Source organism: Spermophilus citellus (genome assembly GCF_964194105.1).
Source record: "Spermophilus citellus genome assembly, chromosome: 3".
NCBI lineage: Eukaryota > Metazoa > Chordata > Mammalia > Rodentia > Sciuridae > Spermophilus > Spermophilus citellus.
In genome coordinates this window covers 144577101-144599444 of record NC_138184.1, presented here as the reverse complement: position 1 = coordinate 144599444, position 22344 = coordinate 144577101, and the positions used below count along the sequence as shown (strand labels likewise).

Sequence of the window (22344 nt, the reverse complement as noted above, 5' to 3'; positions counted from 1 at the left end):
AAAGTGGGGACTGTTCTCCATAATGGGGCGTGCATGTTACACTTAAGGCAGGCTGAATTTCTACAGCTTCTTGATACAGGAAAAAAAAAATTCAAACCAATGACAACAAAGGATTCAGGCAGAGCAGCAGGAGGCTGGCCTGCTTCTGTCCAAGATGTTCCCTTCACCCTCCCTTCCTTCCTCATTCTTACCTTCCTTTCCCCATTAGTTTGTAAAGTCAGCCTTTTTTTTTTTTAAAGAAGAAACAAAAACTCCAAGAAGATATTATCAGCATATAAATTTATTTAAATTCAAAATAATATGGTTATTTTTAGAATAATGTAATAATTTCTAAAGCAAATATCATTGGCTCTGAAACAGTCTAAAGATATCATTCTTTGAAGTCAAAAAATATGTAATAAGAATGTATACATAAGCAAAAAAATATAGAAATAAATCTGCTGAGTACTAGGAGTTGTGACAAGAGGGGAACACTGAGACATTGTAACAGAGTCCGAATTATAAAACAAGCAGCAACAAGTCCTCTGGCTTTATCAACTCCCTGGAAAATAAATCTGTAACCTCAGGAATGCAAGATACCAGCTCGTGGTTAACAGGACAAACTTCCTGAGGAACACAGGTAGTAATTCACTATACTTCCTTTCTCTAACTCCTTTCCTCACAGCAATTTCTTTTCTTTCCTTTAAGATGGGTTTCATCCTATTAACAAAACATTTGGCAATATTTTATTTTATTTGCTAAGTAAATTTCCTGTTCAAAGTATTCAACGATTTAGTAGAAGATACTCAAAGATCAAACTTTTTTAAAAAGGTTAATTCAGCTAGTTAGCAGAAACCATCAGTGGCCAGCAGAAAAAAAAAAAATGTTTTCCCCCCAATAATATGTTTGCTAAATAGACAAAAAGAATAAGCAGTTAAAAATGGGTGGAAAATCCTAGGGAGTACTTAACACAGATAATCAAAAGAGACTGATGACCTTTGATTAAACCCATTTACTTGTGGAGTGAGCTAGGAGGTGGCTCTAAGATAGTCTGGTTCCCAACAATGTCCACGGCCAAAAGGCATGTTCAGAAGTTCTCCTCCTCCCGTAGAAACTGGAACACAGATGAGAAGTCTTTTTTGGAATAGCCCTTTGCACACATCATTCTGTAGATCTGATGGGCTAGACTGCCCAGAAGGATTGGGCTCTTTGTGCTGGTAGCAGAGTCTTGTGCCAATCCCAGATCCTAAATCAAACAAGGGCAGGAGGGAATACAGAATACATTAGGACTGGTGGTAAAGGCGCACTTTGAACTGTGGTTCCTAATGCTTTGGTTTCAGAGAAGGAAAAACAGATTCTGAAAAAATGTTTCTTACAAACATTGTTTCCTCTCTATATATCCATATATATGTATGTATGTATGTATACCTATATATATCTACACATATACATATAATATGTAATACATAATATAAATATATACATATAATATATATGTATATATATTTTTTCTTTTCTTCCACCCCCTCCACCCCGCAATTTGGTAAGCTGGGAATTGAGCCCAGGGCTTTGCATATACCAGGCAAGCACTCTACCACAATATTTTTATATATTTTTATAAGTACTGGCACATAGCTGCAAAGCTGTTCCAAACAGAAACCTTGATTTCTGAGTGTCTCCTTCATTACCCCATCCTCTATAAGACCTGTTTATTTCTGGATAAGAGTTACTATGCAAATAGGATTACACAAAGAAATGATTTTCAAATCTGTAGAAGTCTGTAAGATTGCCATACAAAAATTCTAACACAAACGGAAATAAACTGCAAAATAGGAAACAGAGTTTCAAATATTACTTCCTCGAATAAATATTGAAAGTGTACTGACAATGTACAAGAAGCTGGGATTCAATGATGAACAAGATAGCCACAGCCCACCCAAACTCAGTCTACCGAGGAATAACAACAATTAAATAAACATTTATATGATTTGGAAAAGTACCCACCATGGGAGCCTGGGAGGCATAGTGTGTGGGTGCTGGATCAAGTCTTCCAGAGGAAGAAATGGCTAAGCAAAGATCTGAAGGAGGATTGGTGTAAGCCAGGTAAAAGGGGGAAGGGGCAAGGAAGAATGATCTTGGCAGCGGGAACAGCAAACAGGAAGGTTTCAGAGTGAGAACCCAGGTGGAAATGAGTTCAGCGTGGCTGAAGCAAAGAGAGGGAATGAGAAAGCAAAAATGAGTCTAGTGAGGCATGCAGTCCAAATCACCAAGGGGCTTATTCGAAAATTGTGGAGATGGACTTTAATCTGTAAGTTACAGAAACTCTTAAAGGAAATTTATGGGAGAAGTGACACAATCAGGTCTATACATTTGAGAAAGTCCATTTTTGCTATGGTATAAAAAATGAATTGGAGAAGATGAGGTCAAAAAGCAAGGAGACCAGCTAAGGACACCTGTGGTATAGCTAATGAGCTGCAGCCAAGATACCGGTGGAAGAAGAAAAGGGAAGTGGATGAATTCAAGGTATATTCAAGAAGTCCAATGGACAAATGCCATGAGGCATGAGGGAGAGTAAGCCAAGTGTGGCATCCAGGCGTGCCTGTTATTATTTTTGTAATCAGAAAAAAAAAATCAATTGGCGAAAAATAAGCTTTATACAGAAATCTGAAAGTCTGCTGGTCTAAAGAGTATTTTCTACAGTTAAGATCACAAATGAAAGGAAGCCCAAAACTTGCTTTGCAAATGACTTAACTAATTTACACATAAATCTATATATATTCTTAAACAGGAAGATGTATTTAGGAACCATGGGAAAGATTCCCTGGCACTGTGTTATGTACAGTGTTAACCATCAGGAAAGTCACTGCTCCCACTCTAGGGAGTTGGTAAATTAGCATAAATGTATGATGAAGAACAAAACTGTACCAGCTCATGTTACAAACAAACCCAAGGACAAAAGAAAAATCCTTGCTTATTCTTCTGAAAGCCCAGGAATAAAATGAACAAGATAAGGATTTTTTTAATATAAATTTTTACTAATTTCTGGTGGGAAAGTGAACCACTATTCTACTAATTTTACATTCTAGCATAGACATATTTTGTTAGAAGGAGGAAGAGAAATCAGACCACTAAGCATCCCCCCGCCCTCCCTGCCACCCCATGGGTTAGCCTCAGCATTTCCCATACCTTAGCCATGAGTGTTGTTCCAAATCCACCCTGATAGTTATTAGCGGAGGGAACTCCATCCATCACTCCAGGAACAGGATTATAAGTGTCACTTGACCAACACCGTCCTGAACTCATATTTAGGATTTTAGCCAATAGTTTTGGGTCAAGCCCTAACCTGTCAAAGGTCAAAGAAAAAAGTGTTAAATGTCAAAATGTACAAGTCATGCATGACTTATTTACACATGAGGATGCTCCATCTTCTCTCTCCATTTATTACATGTCTTTTAAAATCAAAGCAGATTGATCTGAGAGTGAAGAATTTAATCTTGAATTATAGGATGTTAAAAGCTACTGATTGATTAAACATGATCATTTCTGAGCCAAGACATTTCATATTTAGAGAAAACCTGCACTGCTTGTACAATTGACAAGAAATAATAATACATAATTGCATGAAAATGTGGTTGGTTTGTCACACTAGGGGTTTTCTAGTTTTTTGAACATTACTGCTTTTATGTGTTACTTATGAACTTTAAACCAATATGAAAATCTAAATGCTATATTCTTTACACACAAATGATATATTTCAGAAATACTAACAGATAAATGATACATCATGGGAGTCCTTGTGTATGCATTCATATATGTGTTTATTACTTTTGTGAGAATAAATGCAAGAGGTCAGCTTTGAGTAGTACAATGAGCTTAAGAGAAGTTATCTTTATAAGGAAGACATTTCTTGCTACAAACTTTTCTTTATTTATTAAATCTTAATTAGATAATGTTGCTTATGAAGCAAGTCTGCCCAGAGCTGTGACATATGCTATCTATTCAGAGACATGCATTATAGTTCTGGGTCAACTGCTGATAAGGTTACTGATCCTGATAAAACAAAGCTTGCCCAAGCGGAAACATCATTTGTTCTACCACTGGGCTGATGGCATAGTGGCTGTTCAATATAGACCCTAGAAAAATATCAAAATGTTGTATTACTTTGATTTTAGAGATCTTAACAGTTTGAGAAGCACAGTTTTGTCAAGTATCACTGAATAAAGTTTCAAATAAAACTTTATACCCAGCAATTTATTGGTTTCTTTCATGCAAAGGGCCATTATAAAACAATTTTCATAAAAGCTTTCTGTGTTTTGTTAAAATCAATCTCTTTTAGAAAATAAAGAATTGAAAAAAGACACTTAAGGTTAAACAAACTGTGCATTCTGGCATGCTTAAGTTCTTGCTTATTCTGTGTTTGAAATATGTTTTGCTCATTTCAAAATCTGAATATCATGAACAGTAAAACATTTTTCTGATGCTAGAGCAAGGGCTACTGCCAACAGGATATGTATGGAATATATAATCTGGCTTTTAAGGGGTAGCAGTGGTTCACAGAAGGCTATGTGGCATGCTACATATCTGAATTCATATGGTGGCCCCTTTTAAAATGATGGGTTTTTACTAAAGAGTATAGACACAGAAGATTCCATCTAAATCAGCTATCATACATTGTTCAATGGTAGACTACCAAAGAGAAACCCAACAGTTTCATTAATTCTTTTATAAAGAACAAAGTTTGTTTCATGTGTAATTTGCTATGTAATTTTCTTTCCCCTTTTAAATAAAATTAGACTATCAGTATGATGTTGTGCACATGACTTAGGAAAAGATAAAGCCAATGTGCTTAGGAAATAACTGTGAAAAGAAAAATCACAATTATTAACAACCAGTTAATTTGCTGTAACTGAAAATCTAGTCTCTAAGCATAACTGTCCAAGAACATATACATCTGATGTGTTCCATAAAGACAGAATGTTTTTAAAGACCCCCAAACACTGCTTTTCCTACCCATTGAAATATGGGCTTCCTATCTTAGATTTTTCTTTAAGATGATTCATCATCTAAAGCAGCAGAGGTACATCCTTCTTTATAATCTACCAGATTATACTTGGCAGTATTTCCTAAGAATCTTTACTGCTAAGGAAACTTACACTCTATAACCCACCAAAATGGTGAGTAAAGCTTATTATCTAACTTTGTGAAATCCTTCATTTTTTTTTTTTTTTTGAACATTCAAGGAAAAATACTGGCACTGATTTGTGGAAACCGGTTTTGGTGAACACAGTACTATTTAGAAGCATCCTGAAGGGCACACACATTAAAAAAAAAAATCAGGTGGCAGTTGTTCCAAGCTCACTTTTCAAATCTGAAGCTTCCCCTGCTGTGCAGATTCCCTTCAGGAAATGGCTACTCCCTCCCGGCTTTTACTCCCCTGCCCCCCACTCTGCAGCAAAGTGTATCATTAAAAAGAGCAAGTGAGAAGTGTTTTGCATTTCATCTTTCTGAGGATTCTTTCCCTGGCACATACATAACTGACAGTTAGAATTAGACATGATATTAAAATCAGTTACTGAAGTCCTCTGTCTTCCACTGTGCCCAAGGCTTGTAATGGTCTGAAACCAGCTAGAATACACAGTAATTGTCATTCAGAGAGTCTATCCTAGAACGTCATGCTTCACTGGAGAAGACTGAGTTTCCATTTGAAATCAACAAATTAATCCAAGACAGGTATCTGAAAGGGCAAGTTTAATAGGAAGCAGCTACTGGGCTCTCAACCATGATAAAATGTTATTGCTGTTTCCCTGTAAATTGGCTGGGAACATATGATACTTTCTGCATAAGAGCCCCATTGCTGTTCAGGAGATATACAGCTCAAGCCATCAAAAGGATGACAGTCTGTCAGTCCCCATAATAACTTGCCACTGGATATGGTTCGAGAGTACGTGTGTGCATGCATGTGCCTTTACAGTTGCTGGAATGTTCTCTGATATAAACAGAGAATGAATTCATTGCTCTGATTGCATATATAATGCAATTCAAACATCACAGTGTCAAATCTACTCACCTCTAAAACACAAGAATGTTAAATGAACTTTTGAGATAAATAAAAATGATTCATAAATTCTAAAAACAAAAATTAAAAAGAATCCAAACCTTTTGCCTTCACTGTAATCATAGTTTTAAGGATCAAAAAAGTTTTATTCTCTTGTGTTTTTACTACTCAGTTTAATATAAGAACAACAACTGGGAAGTTTGTATCACAGGAACTGATCTGGAAACAAAACATCTAAAACCATGTCAATCTTAATCAGTCGTTCATTTATTCACCAAGGGTTACTCAGATTGTCCATGTGGGAGAAAAGCATAGAGCGGAGGAGACAATAAAGAAGTTAAGGAGAAGCAGTGCCTGCAAGTCAGGAGGGTGTGAGTTAAGACACATGCCCAGATAACTGTGACTGAGGCAGAGGTGCCATATCCTGTCCCCTCACTCACCCCTCCCTCCTCTCCTCATTCATTTAATTCAGTCTTCATTGAGTGCATGCTATCTGCCAGGAATGTTCTTAAGATACAGCCATGAGTAAATAGTCATTCTCTTTCATGGAGCTTACTTTCTAGATGGAAAGACAAGCAATAAACAAACAAATAAATGTATAGTGCCAGATAGTGAGAAGTGTTAGGAAGAAAAAAAAATTCACTTCAAATACCCCCTCACAACAACCACAAATAGCAATGACTACCATACCCTGAGTACCAACTGTGCCAATAACTGTTTTAAAAGATTTACATGAATTAACTCACTTAATCTTCAGTACAACACAGTAAATACATACTATTCCCATATAAATGAGAAAATTGAAGTCTGTAGCACAACTGAAATGCAGAACTAGACAGATACCCTCTAACCAGCTTGAGACTCACTGAGTATCATGTGGTTCGTGAACTGGCCAATACGATGGCATTTTATCAGATTATTTAGAAATCTGTTTGAATTTTTATTACAACTGTCTGTATAACAAATAGAAAAAATGGCAAAGAGGCTTTAGTCATCACATAAAAGAAAAGACAACCATTAAGGGTGTCTTTTTGCTGTTCAGGAGATATACAGCTCCTGAAAAATTATGCTTGTGGAAAAGTTCGCATCTTGAACAGCTTTCAATTGTTCAAAATGTCTACTACTTCAAGCTTCCCTGGGTAGAAGACGACAAGATGGTGGTTGTTGGAGGGGCTTGGGACCTTACTGGAAATGCAAAGAACATATTACACTACTAATATTTAAGAAGAAATCCATTCTCAATGGGGCAAAAATAAAAACAAAACAAAAAAACTCACATTAAAATGTTGTTTCTAGGTGATGCATAAGAACAAACCTTTGTAATGCAAGCAGGGGACTCTCAGGCCATAAAACTACTTCTAAGGCCTAACTAGGAACCCAATTAGAAAGTGGAAAGGTCTAATAAAAAAGAATTTCAAAATATATTATATACCAATATTTTTCACTCTTTACTTTTTTTTTTACAACATTTTAAAATTTCACTAACATCCATAAAGGCTCACTGTAAAAGAATATAGGGTCAATAAGAATTTTAAATGGTAAGATTTTATTCTTCTATTAAAAAAACAAAGTCCCAGAAAAAACACTGACTTACAAGAATGAAATTAATCAGAAATGATCACTTCTCAGGAATAGGTAACTCAATTTATAAATACTGACATTAAATACTCTAAAAGAATTCACTTCAAAGTGAACAGAATATAAATGTGGCTGAACCACTTTGATGCTATACTACTTCGTGGGAATTTACTACTTGGGAATTTATGCTTGCTGATGCCAATTTTCTCTTTCACCTTGCAAAGCTCAATAAATCGTGGTCACTCTCTATACTCTATTAGAGAACAATCCTGTCATTTTAAACCATGTCTGTAAACCATGGAGAAAAGACAATAGCAGAAGCACTCACTTTTAGGGCTTTCAAACCACCGACAATTTTGTAAGATAAAGTGATAAAATCCTAATGTTATGAAAGTAAGTAATTTATTAGTTGTAACACTAGAAACATAAATTATTTTAACAGTTAAATAAAATGAGTAAGTTTTTGTCTTGTGTTCAGACTTTTAGTATATATTTTATGTGTCTGTATGTATTGGAACATATGTAGAATTTTGGAAAAATTACATATTTTAAAGTTTCATATTTCTAAATACTATTTGTGATAGTGTATCAAGGCCAAAAGTCAGGGAAACACTAAACTCTATTTATTACTTCTGCTCTTAAATGTCTGTATTTGGAATTATATTACTTTTCATTTTTTTTCCTTGAAAACACACACTATTAGTAACCAAAGTTTTTCATTTCATTATATACATTTTATTTAATTGATTTTCTACTCTTCTTTCTTAGCTGATACTTGGAGGAAAACATCCACAAGCACTTTCCTATACAAAACTTCATTTAAGAAGGGCATCTAATCAGAGTTCTAACAGGAAAATTATTCAAGGAATTCCAGAAGATGCCCCACTGTGCCTAAGGAACACCCTAACCCAGTGATGCTGCAGGTACTAAATAAAGACTAAATGGCAGAGACAAGGGCATATGTCATATTATGGTATAACATAGGTCCATCTAGGCTTTAACTTTTTATGATACATTCACTTATATCTAGAAAAATGGGAATAAAATTATAAAGATGCATATGCAGGGGCTGGGTTGTGGCTCAGCAGTAGAGTGTTTTGCTTAGCATGTGCGAGGAGCTGGGTTCGATCCTCAGCACCACATAACAATAAATAAATAAAATAAAGGTATTATGTTCAACAACAACTAAAAAAAAGTTAAAAATTAAGAAAACAGGGCTGGGGATGTGGCTCAAGCGGTAGCGCGCTCGCCTGGCATGCGTGCGGCCCGGGTTCGATCCTCAGCACCACATACAAACAAAGATGTTGTGTCCGCCGAGAACTAAGAAAAAATAAATAAATATTAAAATTCTCTCTCTCTCTCTCTCTCTCTCTCTCTCTGTCCCCCTCTCTCTCACTCTCTCTTAAAAAAAAAACGAAAACAAAGATGCATATGCATAGTAATCCTGTTGTCAACAACAATTTAATTTTGTATGCAATTTTTTGGTTCCAGAAATTTATATTTTCCTCTTCCAAGAAATTAGTCTAAAGAATGGACATGAAACCAAGTTACTAGAAACGAGTTTTTAAATATGATAAGTGACCCACAGCCTACAACTGGCCACAATACAGACACAACACTCTGAAGGCCTCCCTATATACTACTAGTTTTATTAAGGCTTTATAAAGATATGCCTTACCATCTTATAGACATTCAATTTTAAAATGTAAATGGTACAGGATATTGATAAACCAATTAGCACTGATGCAAAGCAAATTCCTCTTTTATCTCAATTACAACATGACAACTTAATAGGTCAAGATAGTTTAACATCTGAGACAAGGGCAATTCAATAAAACAACAGCATCTTGATATGGTAATTAAGAGGAAATGTGAATCCATTACCATGTTTTTAAAAATATCTCAAGCACTTTGGCTCATTTTATTGCTTGTATCAAAAGCTATGATATGAACCACAACTTTGCTTTGTGATATATTTGGTTAGCAGCTTGGTGAATGTGAGGAAGAAAGCACCTGAATAAAACATCTTGCTTACTAAGCATTTTCTAAAGTAAGAAATGTATATTTATTATATTCACAAAATGTAAAATATTCAAAAATTAATTAGGTGATTAATCATTTGTAGCATTCCTAAACCAAAAGATTAAAGGCTAAAATTAAGACATTAACCTTAAGTATTCTAAAAGATGAGCATCTGTAGTAAAAACAGAATTCCTGAATCACTTTAAGCAAAGTATGAATGACATTTATTTTAAAGACAGATCCTAATGCCAACTAACCAAACTACAGGCAAGTTAAAATGAAAGTTATGCATATGAATTGTAGCTTTATGAATGCAACCAAACTACCAAGAACACATTTAGTGCAGATTTTGGGGACTATATTTAGAATAGGTACATAAAACTAGTCACACAGTAGCATAAACTTGAATTCACATACATTAAAGCTGTGTTTCACACAGATTTTTCCTGACACTGCCAAAGAATGTTTAATTTTTATAGTAAAAGTGTTCCTTGCATTTAACATAATAGAAGAAATGGGACTTCCATATAAAAAAGGATAATATAACTTAAAATGCACAGTGCAGTACATTTTATGGCTATGGCAAAGAGTATTCATGCTCTCCAGGGTCCTATTGCTTGTCCAATAAGCAAAGTCTATTAAAGTTCAATAATGAAGTGCTTTCAAAATGTCCCTGGATCAATTCATTTATCTCCAACAAACATCAGGTTTTTTTTTAATACCAAAACTCAAATAGGAAAGCCAATAAAAACTGTTAGTATATGAAAATGTACTACTAGACAAACCTGATTCCAAGATTCATAGCTTCAGCGGTTCCAATCATACTAATAGCTAACAGCATGTTGTTGCAGATCTTTGCAGCCTGAAAAAGAATACATGCGAAATATCTCTATTTTCACGTTAAAACACACAGGAAATTTTTCTTTGCCCAATTCCATAGCTTTCTTTCTAAAGGAAGCAGCTTTCAACTGTTGATTCTCATGCAGCATGCTTCCAAAGCCCAATGGCTACCCCACAGCAGACATGGGGATCTCTTCCACTAGGTCATAAACTCACAGTAGTGACCCAGCACCTACTATGGGCTCAGCACTACAGGGAATATCCCTCCATGTGGTATGACTGCTCTTTAAGGGATGTAACTTAGAACTCACTGGGAATGGGAATAATATGCTACATGAAAGGCAAAAACTGAACAAACAAAACAATAAAATGACACAATATATGGCAGAGGTTATGAGGCAGAGAGAGCATAACTTCAGAGAAACAAGATCACCAAAGACAAGAGGTAGAAATCGTCTCTCAGGAAGCCAAAGGAGGATATAAATAGGCAAGGAAAAGAAAGGAGGAGATTAGAGTAAAAGATAAATATATAAATAAAGGGGATTAAATTTTTAGGAGCATTAGATGTTTCTGGAATTAGTAAGAAAATTACTCATATGTATAGAGTTTAGGAAATGGTGAGAAATTTGATTGTTGAAATTGTCAAGAGCTTGTTACCAGCTATGAAGGCTAAGACAGAGAGCTAAGATTTGATGTTAGGAAACAGGAATCTACTCAAAGTTTCAGAAAAAAAGAAGTACATATCATGATACAAGCACCTTGTTAGTCTTGGTTTTGGTTATTGTGTTGCACAGAGTGATACATTTGGCATCTAGAGACCTATTAGGCCCTCTGAGCAGTAAACTAGGTATGAGATAATGAAAGAAAGATTGGACCAGGTCATATGTGGCATGGACAAGATGGTCAGCAATCAGTCACAGAAGCAAAACTCCACAGAGCTTAAAGAATGACATATAAGGTATGGAAACAATAAATGTACCTAGGATAATACAGAAGTCTTTCGTGAGAGAAAGAGAGTACTGGTAACTAAGATTAAAGCCCTGTTTGGGGGCTGGGGATGTGGCTCAAGCAGTAGCGCGCTCGCCTGGCGTGCATGCAGCCCCGGTTCGATCCTCAGCACCACATACAAAGATGTTGTGTCCGCTAAAAACTAAAAAATAAATATTAAAATTCTCTCTCTCTCTCTCTAAAAAATTTTTTTTTAAAAAGCACTGTTTGGAAGAAGGAAGGAAGGAAGAATTGAAGGAGTGTGTGTATGTTAGGAGTGGAAGGGTACAACTTATTTGACTTCATAGTTCAGTATTGTCAATCACCTCATATTTCTAGATGAAAATTATTTGCTTTTCAAGAAAAATATTAAAAGACATAGGTTACTTCTACTTAACTGTAGTATAAATGGAGCTATAGCAAGTAATTACAAAATCAGATGGAGGGCAACAGTTACTTAGACAACACGAGCACCTAAACAGAAATAGTTTTAAGGATGATTTCAGGGGTGACATGCCAAGATCACAATGATGGAAATTTTGATATTTTAAAAAAGTTTTATTTTAATAAGTAAATTGGCTGGCATCTGCTTAAGCCTACCAAGAATGAACAGAATAAAGAGAAAAAAGAATGTGGTCAGGAAATAGAAAACACCATGAGCCAATTTTGCATCATTATATCAAGGTCATTAATGTGACAATTTTACCTGCCCGGTCCCAACAGCTCCACAATACACCACATTGGAGCCCATGCACCCGAGCAACTCTTGGGCAGCAGCAAATTCCTCTTCGACTCCTCCTACCATAAACGTTAGGTTCCCAGACCGAGCAGCTCCCACACCTGAATCATTTGGGTATAAAGAGACAGAAGCAAAAGGATACATTTCTTTAAATGTTCAAATAGTAAAAGGAGAGAAAATCCCAAAACCAAATGAAAACATCTGGCCTCCAAATTGTATATATACCACATATGTCTAAGATGCTCTACATCTCCACAAGAATATTTCAGTAATCAAGTGCCATGAGGTTAACCACAAACAAAAAGAGACACATAGATTTAATCTTACTCTCATTCTCAATTCATCTTAAACATTTTGGCACGATACATATAGGATTTTGAAATGCGAATTTTATTCTAATTCATCTATTATTCTCCTTAGAAACCTATTCTATGATAGGTTTGCCTGGGCTCTGACAAGCACAGCAGCAGCCAGAAGGATTTGCAAAGAGATCTAAAAAGAGAGAACTTGCTCTCTCGCCCATAAACAAGAAGGCATTTCAGGTGGTAAGATTCTTTTTGTTAAGAGAAAGAAAATTTGTTTACTAAGACTAATTATTCCTGTGTGTACTTTCCAGATCTTGCTGAGTTGCTTAGGGTCTTACTAAGTTGCTGAGGCTGGCTTTGAACTCCAAAAAATCCTCCCATCTCAGCCTCCAGAGCCACTGGAATTACAGGTGTGTGGCACGGCGACCAGCCGTTCCTGATTTATCTTTTAGGTAATTCATTCCTAGTGATATGAGCAGAAAGTAGAAATAAAATTTAATTTTCTTTGGCTACTTCTTAATTGCTTTTAACAAAGACATCATTGATTAAAATGACTGGAAAAACAACTTCTAATTTGACATATAAAACTTGGCCTAGGCTTGTCTAAAAAGGGCACAGAGAGCCTCACTCATTTTATTAACATTAAAATAAAAGCAAGAGTATCATTACTGCTTTAGTATTGAGAGAAATCTTAATTCATAATTTTCAAGTGAGGTTTTGTTCAAAAATAGGAATGTCTAAAAGGCACAGTGCCACACACCTATAATCCCAGCAACTGAGGAGGCTGAAGCAGGAGGACCGCAAGTTTAAGGCCAGCCTCAGGAACTTAACAAGATTCTATCTCAGAATAAAATTTTAAAAAGGGCTAAGGATGTAGCTCAGTGGTAGAATGCCCCTGGGTTCAATCTCTAGTACTGAAGTGGGGAAAAAAGGGAGGTAAATGGAAAAACTATCGTATTATAATTTTTGCTTTTATAACTTATTTTACATACAGCTAGGAATAAAGGAACTACAGCTGTATTAAGTATTGAACCTTGCCATTAAATAGATAGCTATAAGTAAAGGCCTCCTTTCTGATTTAATTTATTCAATAAAATAAAGCTTTGACATTAAAAAAAGCCAAGAGTTTCTTATTTCATTCAAATGTAATATTTTGCTATTGCCAACTTCAGTAGCTTTCTCTTTTGTAGTTCACACTATTTTTAACCAATTATTAAAGGCAAAAGAAGGTAGCATTGTTAGTCAACAACCTTGGAGGAAAGAGTGCCCACGTTATAAAAGCTGGAAACACTTGCACATACGGTTGAAATTACATTATTTCACAATATCTTCCAACACACTTTGGAATGGATTATGTACAAAAATCCAATTATACAAAAAATACTTTCAATTATCTGACCTATGTCACTTGAATATTTGATAATACTGATGTTTAAGTGGCTGTCATTTTGCTTGTTTCTAACTTACTTCACCAAGATGGTGAAACCATTAATGTTTTACAATTATTTTGCTCAATTTCTTTAGCTATTTTTATTCAAACCACATAACCACTCTTTCTCCTAATCCTGTTGATCTGACCTAGAGAAATTAAGTAGACAATTTAAGTCAAAGCTTACAAACAAATCCAGCACTATCCATCATAGGTCAACAGCTTTGTATCTAGATTACAGACTGCTAAATAGCTTCAGAGAGTCATTTATTAAAGGAAAATTAATGCTGACAATGGTTCTCAGCTGGTTAATCTTTTGACAGGTGCACTTTCTCACTTGTTCAAACACATATTTCAAAAAGAAGAAATAAGTTATTTAAGCAAGAGCAGACCACAAAAGAAAGAATAATTTATCTTTTAATTCTGAAGTCTCTGGTAGTTCCACTCTTTCTTCCTCTCAAAGAGGTGTTGTAATCATTTCTGACTTTATCATAACCTATATCCTAATGCAAGGGTCTAACTAAACTGGGTAATTTTAAAGTTTGGGCATTTCTTAGGACCAAATCTTATCTTTCCATATATATTATTTTACCCATATGATACTATCAAGTCTAGTCCTATTGCAAAGGCATAACTAGGACCTGAGTTATTCTAAAAGAAACCTAAGCATTTTGGACTAAGGAAAGAACATCTAGGAAGCTGGAACTCAAAAACTGTGTAGACATTTTATGAATTTCAGAAGATATTGTATGGATTTTAATGTTTACCAACAGTAAACAAAAAAATGTATGTATTATATGGCCATACCATTTTAATTCAAGTCTGTTTTCCAAAAGAAGATGTGAAATGCATACTCAGTTGCAAGAATACTGAAAGAATATTTACAGTTCAAGGATCCCTAATCCAAAAAATGTGAAATCTGGAATGTTCCAAAATTTAAAACATTTTGAGCATCAACATGACACCTCAAGTAAAAAACTCTATACCTGACCTTATGTGACAGGACACAGTCAAAAATGCAGATGCACTAAAAATACTGTGTAAAATTACCTTTGGGCTATGTCTATAAGGCATATATGAAACAAATGAATTCCTTGTTTAGTAAGCCCCCCAACCCCAAGATATCTCATTACATATAAGCAATATATTCCAAAAATCTGAAAAAAATCCCAAATCTAAAACACTTCTGGGCCCACCAGATGAGGGATACTCAACCTATACTTTACTTATGTATTTTAATAGTGGTATATAAAAAAACAAAATATATTCTAGGCTTAATTTTACTATAGCATTTATCATACTTTATTAAAATCTTTGATATTCTTTTCTGAGTTTTCCTATGGGGTCACCACCGGGGTCTTGCTTATGTCAGCTTCCCCATTATCTATCGCAGTATATGATATATTCAATAGACAAGTGGAAAACAGAAGAATAAGCATAGTAGAAAAATAGTTAAGGATCTGGAGATATAATATCTGGGTTTGGGGATATATTATCTGCTGGATGTGTGATAATAAACAATATTATTTAACTTTTGAGTCTCAGAGTATAAAATTGGAAAAGCATTAATAACTTCTTCATAGAGTATGAATATGTGAACATATGCACTAAAATAAAAATGCCACTTAAATATAAGGGCTTAATATTTTATAAACTTGGGCTTACAAAGTAGGTGTTTAATTCCTATTTGATTATTTAAGCCATGATTTCCTCTGGGATAATCTTGGCCTTGTTTGCTAAATATTAAATGATTTGTTCTACATCCATAAACAACAGAAGCAGGCAGCCCAAGTTAAGTATTACAGAGCAGTCCATGTTAAGACGGCAACATTGTGAAGACCTCTTGCAAAATCTCTCAATGGGAGCATAGTATGGGAAAGGTATGAGAAATCTGCATTTGCTTCATCCATTCAACACTATTAATTGGATGCCTATTAGTATCAGGTCCTGTGATTAGCTATAGTGTCAAGGCTAAATCACCTTTCTCCCTGCTTCTAAGAAGATATAAACCTGTGATCTGGCCACTTCTCTGTCCATCACTACCACCCTAGTCTGAACCACTGCCATCTCTAGTGTGGACTTCTGCAATAGCTCCTATATGATCTCCTTTCTGCTCTTGCCTCCACAGTCTGTTCTCCATATAGCAGCCAGAATAATCCTCCTAAAATATAAACCTAGTTCATGTGTCCTCTCTTTCTCAACCTTCCAAAGGCTTCCCATCACTTCCAATATAAACCCAAAGTTCTACAAAGCCCCAGAGGGCCCTTTAACATGGCTCTTGGCTACTTCTCCTATGTTATTTCACATCATTCTCTTCATCACTTGCTGCTTTCTAGCTACCTTTGGCTTCCTACCAGTTCCTGAAATAGGTCAAGCATATTCCCATACCACAGCCTTGCATGTGCTCTTCCTTTTGCCTTGAATGTTCTTCTCCCAGGTATTCATGACTTATAGCCTTCACTTCATTCATATCTCTGCTCAAAATTCACCTCTTCCAAGAGGCTTTCCCTGTTCACTCATTGTAACAATCCAAAAGAGCACCTTATCACTCTTGATTTCCTTTACCTGCCTTAATTTCATTCACAGTACTTACTACCACCTGTTTAAGACCTCTGTTTCAGTTTGTCTTCTCCACATGAACATTTGCTTCTTCAGGGCAGTGACTGCTGGCTCCCTGACCCCATATCCAAAGTCTGATACATAGGGGATGCTCAGTTAACCGACTATTGGTTCAAAGAGAAAAATATGCTGTGGTTTGGTGTGTCCCCAAAAAAGGCACATGTTAGAAACTTATCCCCAATGTGACAGTGCTGAATGGGCAAGTTTGAATCTCTCCCACATACTCTCACACTCCTACACACTCTCTTGTCCTATCTTTGCCCTTCTGCCACAGAATGATGCTGCAAGAAGGCCCCGGCCAGATGCTAGCCCCTTGATCTTGAACTTCCCCACTGTAAAAAGTAAATTTGCTTTTCATAAATTATCCAGTCTTAGGTGTTCTGTTATAGCAGCATGAAAAGGCCAAGAAAGTAGACAGTATGGAAGGAAGACTGAGAAAATAAACAACTACAGCAAGTACTGAGAGCTAACTGCTTTCATGGAGATCTGCCAGATCTGCCCGGGATCACAAAGTGTTTTTGTCATTCTAGCAAGTCACTAAATACCGCTTGCCCTAAGTTTTTTTTTTTAAATTATGAAGTGAAGCAGACAAAATAATCACTGAGTTACTTTGAAGCTTTTGAAATTCTATAATAATTTGGGTTTCTCGAATTCATATACATCCACATTTGAACATTCATCAAATTAACACACAAACCAAGGTGATGTTTCACTTTGTACAAATAATATATAAATTGTTTCAAATTAGAAAAAAGAAGCTGGGTGCAGTGGTACATGCCTGAAATCCCAGTGACTCAGGAAACTGAGGCAGGAGAATCGTCAAGTTTGAGGCCACCTTTAGCACTTTACTGAGGCCCTAAGAAACTGAGTAAGACCCTGTCTCAAAATAAAAATTAAAAAGAGTTGGGGATGTGGGTCAGTAGCAAAGTGCCTCTGGGTTCAATTCTCAGTACAAAAAAAAAAATTAATTTTCTAAGTACATTAATTAAATCTACCAAGTAGTGTGGTTGCCTATAGGGTTTATCTAACACTTTCTGGTGATGATGTTTCTAGTGATTCCATTCCATGGCCCCAGAATCAGAAAAATTGAACTCATTTGTATAGACAAATAAAAAGATGAATGTACACATCATTTAAAATGGGTAGTTGACTACCCTGCTTTTAAGATGATAGACGTCTACCACTTCTCTTGGCAGTATGTTTTTATTTCAACCAGCCTTACAAGGAAAAGTGCTTTTAAATATAATCAAAGTCTCTTAGTTGACAAAATAAAATTTGATCACCCAAGATTTATATATCTCAGTGGTTTTCAACCCTGGGAATGAAGACATAGTCCTTGCCCTCAAGGAGTTTGAAATCTAGTACATGTGATGGTGGAAGGGGTGGTGGGAGCAGAGCAGGAAATGGGGAAGGGATAAGAAAATTTGAATAATAAAGAGAGATGCATGCCTCAGGAGAGGTATAAATATAGTCAAACACAGGTTCACAAATTAAAAATTCCAACAGCAAGCATGTATTCAGTGCCTTTAACAATTTGCTAAGTCTTTCTGCTAGGTGGAAAGATTCAACAAGTAAGCATATTTTTCGTAATCAAAAAGCAAGACTTATTTTGTGGTAAAGAGGATATTTGAAATATGACTATTCCAGAAAGCCCAAAATGTAAAGCTATGGTAGACATAGAACAATAAAATGTACTTGGGGAAAAGATATGTATACCCAGGTCTAAAATATAATTAGGGAAAAGAGATGTACACCCAGAAATAAGGCTAAAGGTAGTATCTTATTCCAAGTGTCAGATGAATGAGGGCAATCACAATCAAATCCTGATTTCTTCTTTCCATCCATTTTTCAACCCCTGTCATTGAAAGAATAATGAATTCTCAGAAAGAGAAAAGGTGAAAAAGGAAACAAGAAACTATTCTCAAAGAGTAATGGTTTTACTGACAACAGGGCAGGCTTGTGGAAACTTTTATAGGAATATAAGAATTCTGACTCCACTTGCAAATGTGGTTCAGAGCAGTTTAGACTAACATGAATAGAGCAAGAAATTCAGCAGGTTTTACATATGGACACTGAGTTCTGTCTGTTATCTAATGCACACAATGCCCCACCTTCCTTCACAACAGATCTGAGTTTGCTTAGCAAAACAAAATAACTAGAGAAGAGAAAATCAGGAATAAAGAATAAGTTCAAGAGAATTACTGTACAATATAATTATAGGCTTAAAACCTCAGTTATGCATTAACGTAAATATAAGCAGCAGTTAAAAGCATTATTCACTATTCCTCAACATTTCTTCTATAGTCTTAGAACTCCACCCATTTTTTCCCATTAAGTAAGTTATTTTGAAGTACTTGCACTTTCATGTTTCAGCAAAAGAACTATACAACTCACTCTTCCTTCCCTTTTGTCTTTAAGAAGCAATGAACTTCCTTTTTCTCTCTCCTTTATATTGGTTCTGATTTTTAATCTTTGTTTTTCTTGTCAATGAACCCTAATCACTTCTGGGGTTTTGTTTGTTTGTTTGTTTTGTTTTGAATCAACTACCTCAAGAAAAATTGCCTTGCTAAAAAGTATTTGCAGTGGCTTGAATGTACAATGATCCATGCCTTTCCCAGGCTCTTTCCTTATATGAAATTCCTTTTCCTTCCTTCTTTTCCTGGGTAACCACTGCTTATCTTTAAAGACCACATTCATATCAACTCTGAATAACATTTCATGGCCATAACCCCCTTTTCTATTCCTTTTCCTATTCTTATAATGTTCTAAGTGATATTTCTAATAAGCATTTTTACTACCTCCTCTAATTCATGATTTTTCTGGTGTGTCTCGTTAAGATCCTTATACACAGGAATAGTTAGAATCTTACTACCCAATATAAAGCTTGTGTGTGATAAGTGTTAAATTTCTTCTTAGAAAGTAGGCAAGGCAGAAATCAGTGATTAATAAAATGACCAAGAATACTAATTAAGATTAATTATGACTTCATGTTTTCTAGTTTATCAAAATAGCTCAACTTTGTTTTTTTGTCCCAGGGATTGAACTCAGGGGTGTTTAATCACTGAGCCACATCCCCAGCACCCCCACACTTTTTGTATTTTATTTAGAGACAGGGTCTCATTGCCACGTCCCCAACCCCCACATATTTTGTATTTTACTTAGAGACAGGGTCTCATTGTGTTGTTTAGAGCCTTGCTAAATTGTTGAGGCTGGCTTTCTTGATCCTCCTGCCTCAGCCTCTGGAGCTGCTGGGATTATAGGCATGCACCACCAGGCCCAGCTTCAAAATAGCTCAACTTTTTAATAAAAATGAATTATATTCTTGAAAACTGTTTAGAGTAGATATTGGTATTCTTATTACACAAAAAATAAGTGTGTGAGGTAATGCACATGTTAATTAGCTCCATATAGCCATCCATAATGTATTTTTATTCTAAAACAACAATGTTATGTGATAAATATATACCATTTTTGTTTGTCAATTAGTCATATTTTTTAAATGTTCAGCTTTGGAGTAGCGTGACTCTCCACATGTGGTACTGGCATTTTCGCTTACCACTGCATAAACAAGCATGAACATAAGTGCACATGTATGGAAATATTACTATCTAGAATTAAAAAATGAAAAAGATGTGATTTGAATTAAGAGACCTGGGGTGAAACCATGGTTCAAGGTCACACCACTGGACAAGTCATAGCCCTCTTAGTCTTGATTTCACCATCTGAAAGTGGTAATAAAAACACTTGGCAAATACTTTAAGTTCAAATGAAAGAATACATTGGAAAGGTATTTTATATAGTTATTATACAAGTGTTATAAAAAATTCAAATGTAACAACAAGCTGAATGGCATGTTAGGCTTAAAAATGTTCATTGAGTAGCATTTCTAAGTGATATGTCTAATAGCACTTTGGCCTAACAGTAGCAAATAACTGAAATTTGGAATTTAGCCTTGTTGAAAAGCTGAACCAAAAGATAAACCATGATGCAAGCAAATGCTGATGACCCAGAATAACCACTTTTAAATCAGAAATGAGGAGATCATTTTTTATTCTATGACTACTGGAAAGAAGCCTTCAAATTCAGAGAGGGAAGAGATGGAAAGCTAAAGCATTACATTTTCTTTACTACTGTAAAAACCTTGCTGCCAAGCACTCCCACTCAAATATAGCAAAACATAGTAAATCACTTAATTTACTCAAAAGAACTTAAATGTTTTAACCAGTCTGCCATCAAAAGAGATCAAGAAGAGGACCAATGGGACTTGGGCTGCAATGTGAGCCGTCTTTAAAATGCAATTGTTCTAATCATTTTCTACAGATGCAGCCTCACAAGGGGCTGCTGTCACAGGGACCATTTACGACTTGTTATGGTGTCTCTATTGTTTACCAGAGACATTCGCTGAAAAAGGCGACAGCTGGGACAGAAAGCTGCTACTCAAGAACAATATAATCCCGTGAAAGTAATCAACAAATTTAAGGGTGTTAATTAACTTTACACTTTATCATGTTCAATTAGTTGTCCTTTCTAGAAAAGATTGCCGTGCACAATCAGTTTAGAGCGTGCCATGTTTGATTTGTAAGTGATCACTGTTTCTGTTTCAGAGTCCATGTCAGATGTTCTCTTGGGTTTTGGTGACACAGATGAATGGCTCTGCACATGTTAGGGGTGATCTGGTTTAACATAAGCCAGCATAACATAACCCCTTGTTAACACTACTTCTGGCATTATCCAAGCTGGAAACAGAAAAGCAAAAACATTCAGAGCACCATTCTTAGAGTCAGATAAACAAAGTTTGGTTAGCTTTTCCTGAAATAAACATAGATACAAATACATGGAGAAATAAGCAATTTTTCATCATTATTTTTCAAAGTAAGACTTGTCTTTTAGAGGCATGTTTAGGATCATTTCCTCCCAGCAAGATCCTGAAACTCCGCTGCATTATGCACAAAGAAAGCATCACTGTATCCTCAGATTTTACATAATGCAGATAAGTCTTTTCATAGCAGCTGAATAAATGCTAGAGATGTGTTAAGTACTGGCTTGTACCAAATTCTAGAATGTGACTTTTAAATCCAGAATCTGTATCTTGTGAGTGTGGGAAATCTGCAGGGAAGTATATTTAATCTATGAATGCAATTTGCCGTCTATCTTACCTTTAATGCACCTGTTCCTACTTACTAATAGGACAAGGGAAAGCTCGTGATGAAGTGACAATATATTCAGTATTGCATTTTAATGAAAGTCACTGCAGTTCCTCTGAATTGATGAATAGGGATTTGTATCAAAATATTTTATAAGCCATTGATGAGATGAAGAAAACCCAAAACCAAGGTTTGGCAAGAGGTGTCTATCTTTTAGAAAACAAAAGGAACATGTATCTTTCTTTTTTTTTTTTTTTTTTAAAAAAAGCTGCTATCTACGTAGATTTTGAAATATTTTTACAAGCTACACTTTGTTCTAGACATGCTATTTCCTGCATAATACACAAATTAAATGCATATAAATAATTACAAGTGATTAGCTAGTTATCACATATACAAGGACAAAGCTGAACTTTTTCAAAATAGAAAAGTTAACTCTGTAAGCTAATAATGTCCTAAGTTAAATATTAAAGAAGGAAATTATAGTCTATATCTGAAACAGCTGAAACCACAATACACAGCAGCAGAAAACATTTGTTTTCTGCAGAAGATCTGCAGGGAGAAGAGAAGCGGTCGATAGATCCTTAAATTGGAAGCAATAGCCGTTCTTCTATCCCAAGTTGGCAGCTGCTACATTTGCAGACCTG

The 22344-nt window shown here is 35.5% G+C and overlaps 1 protein-coding gene across 1 annotated transcript in view; it reads right to left on the bottom strand.

The window, feature by feature from the left end:
• Positions 1–260: 260 nt before the first annotated feature.
• HIBADH (3-hydroxyisobutyrate dehydrogenase) overlaps positions 261–22344 on the bottom strand; it is a 117996-nt gene continuing 95912 nt past the window's right edge. The window contains exons 5-8 of the mRNA XM_081288074.1: positions 12168–12301; positions 10420–10496; positions 3166–3322; positions 261–1225 (exon numbers count right to left, since the gene is read on the bottom strand). Of these exons, the coding sequence (XP_081144200.1) occupies positions 1067–1225; positions 3166–3322; positions 10420–10496; positions 12168–12301 (527 nt within the window). The 3' untranslated portion in view covers positions 261–1066. The remainder of the gene's footprint in view (positions 1226–3165; positions 3323–10419; positions 10497–12167; positions 12302–22344) is intronic.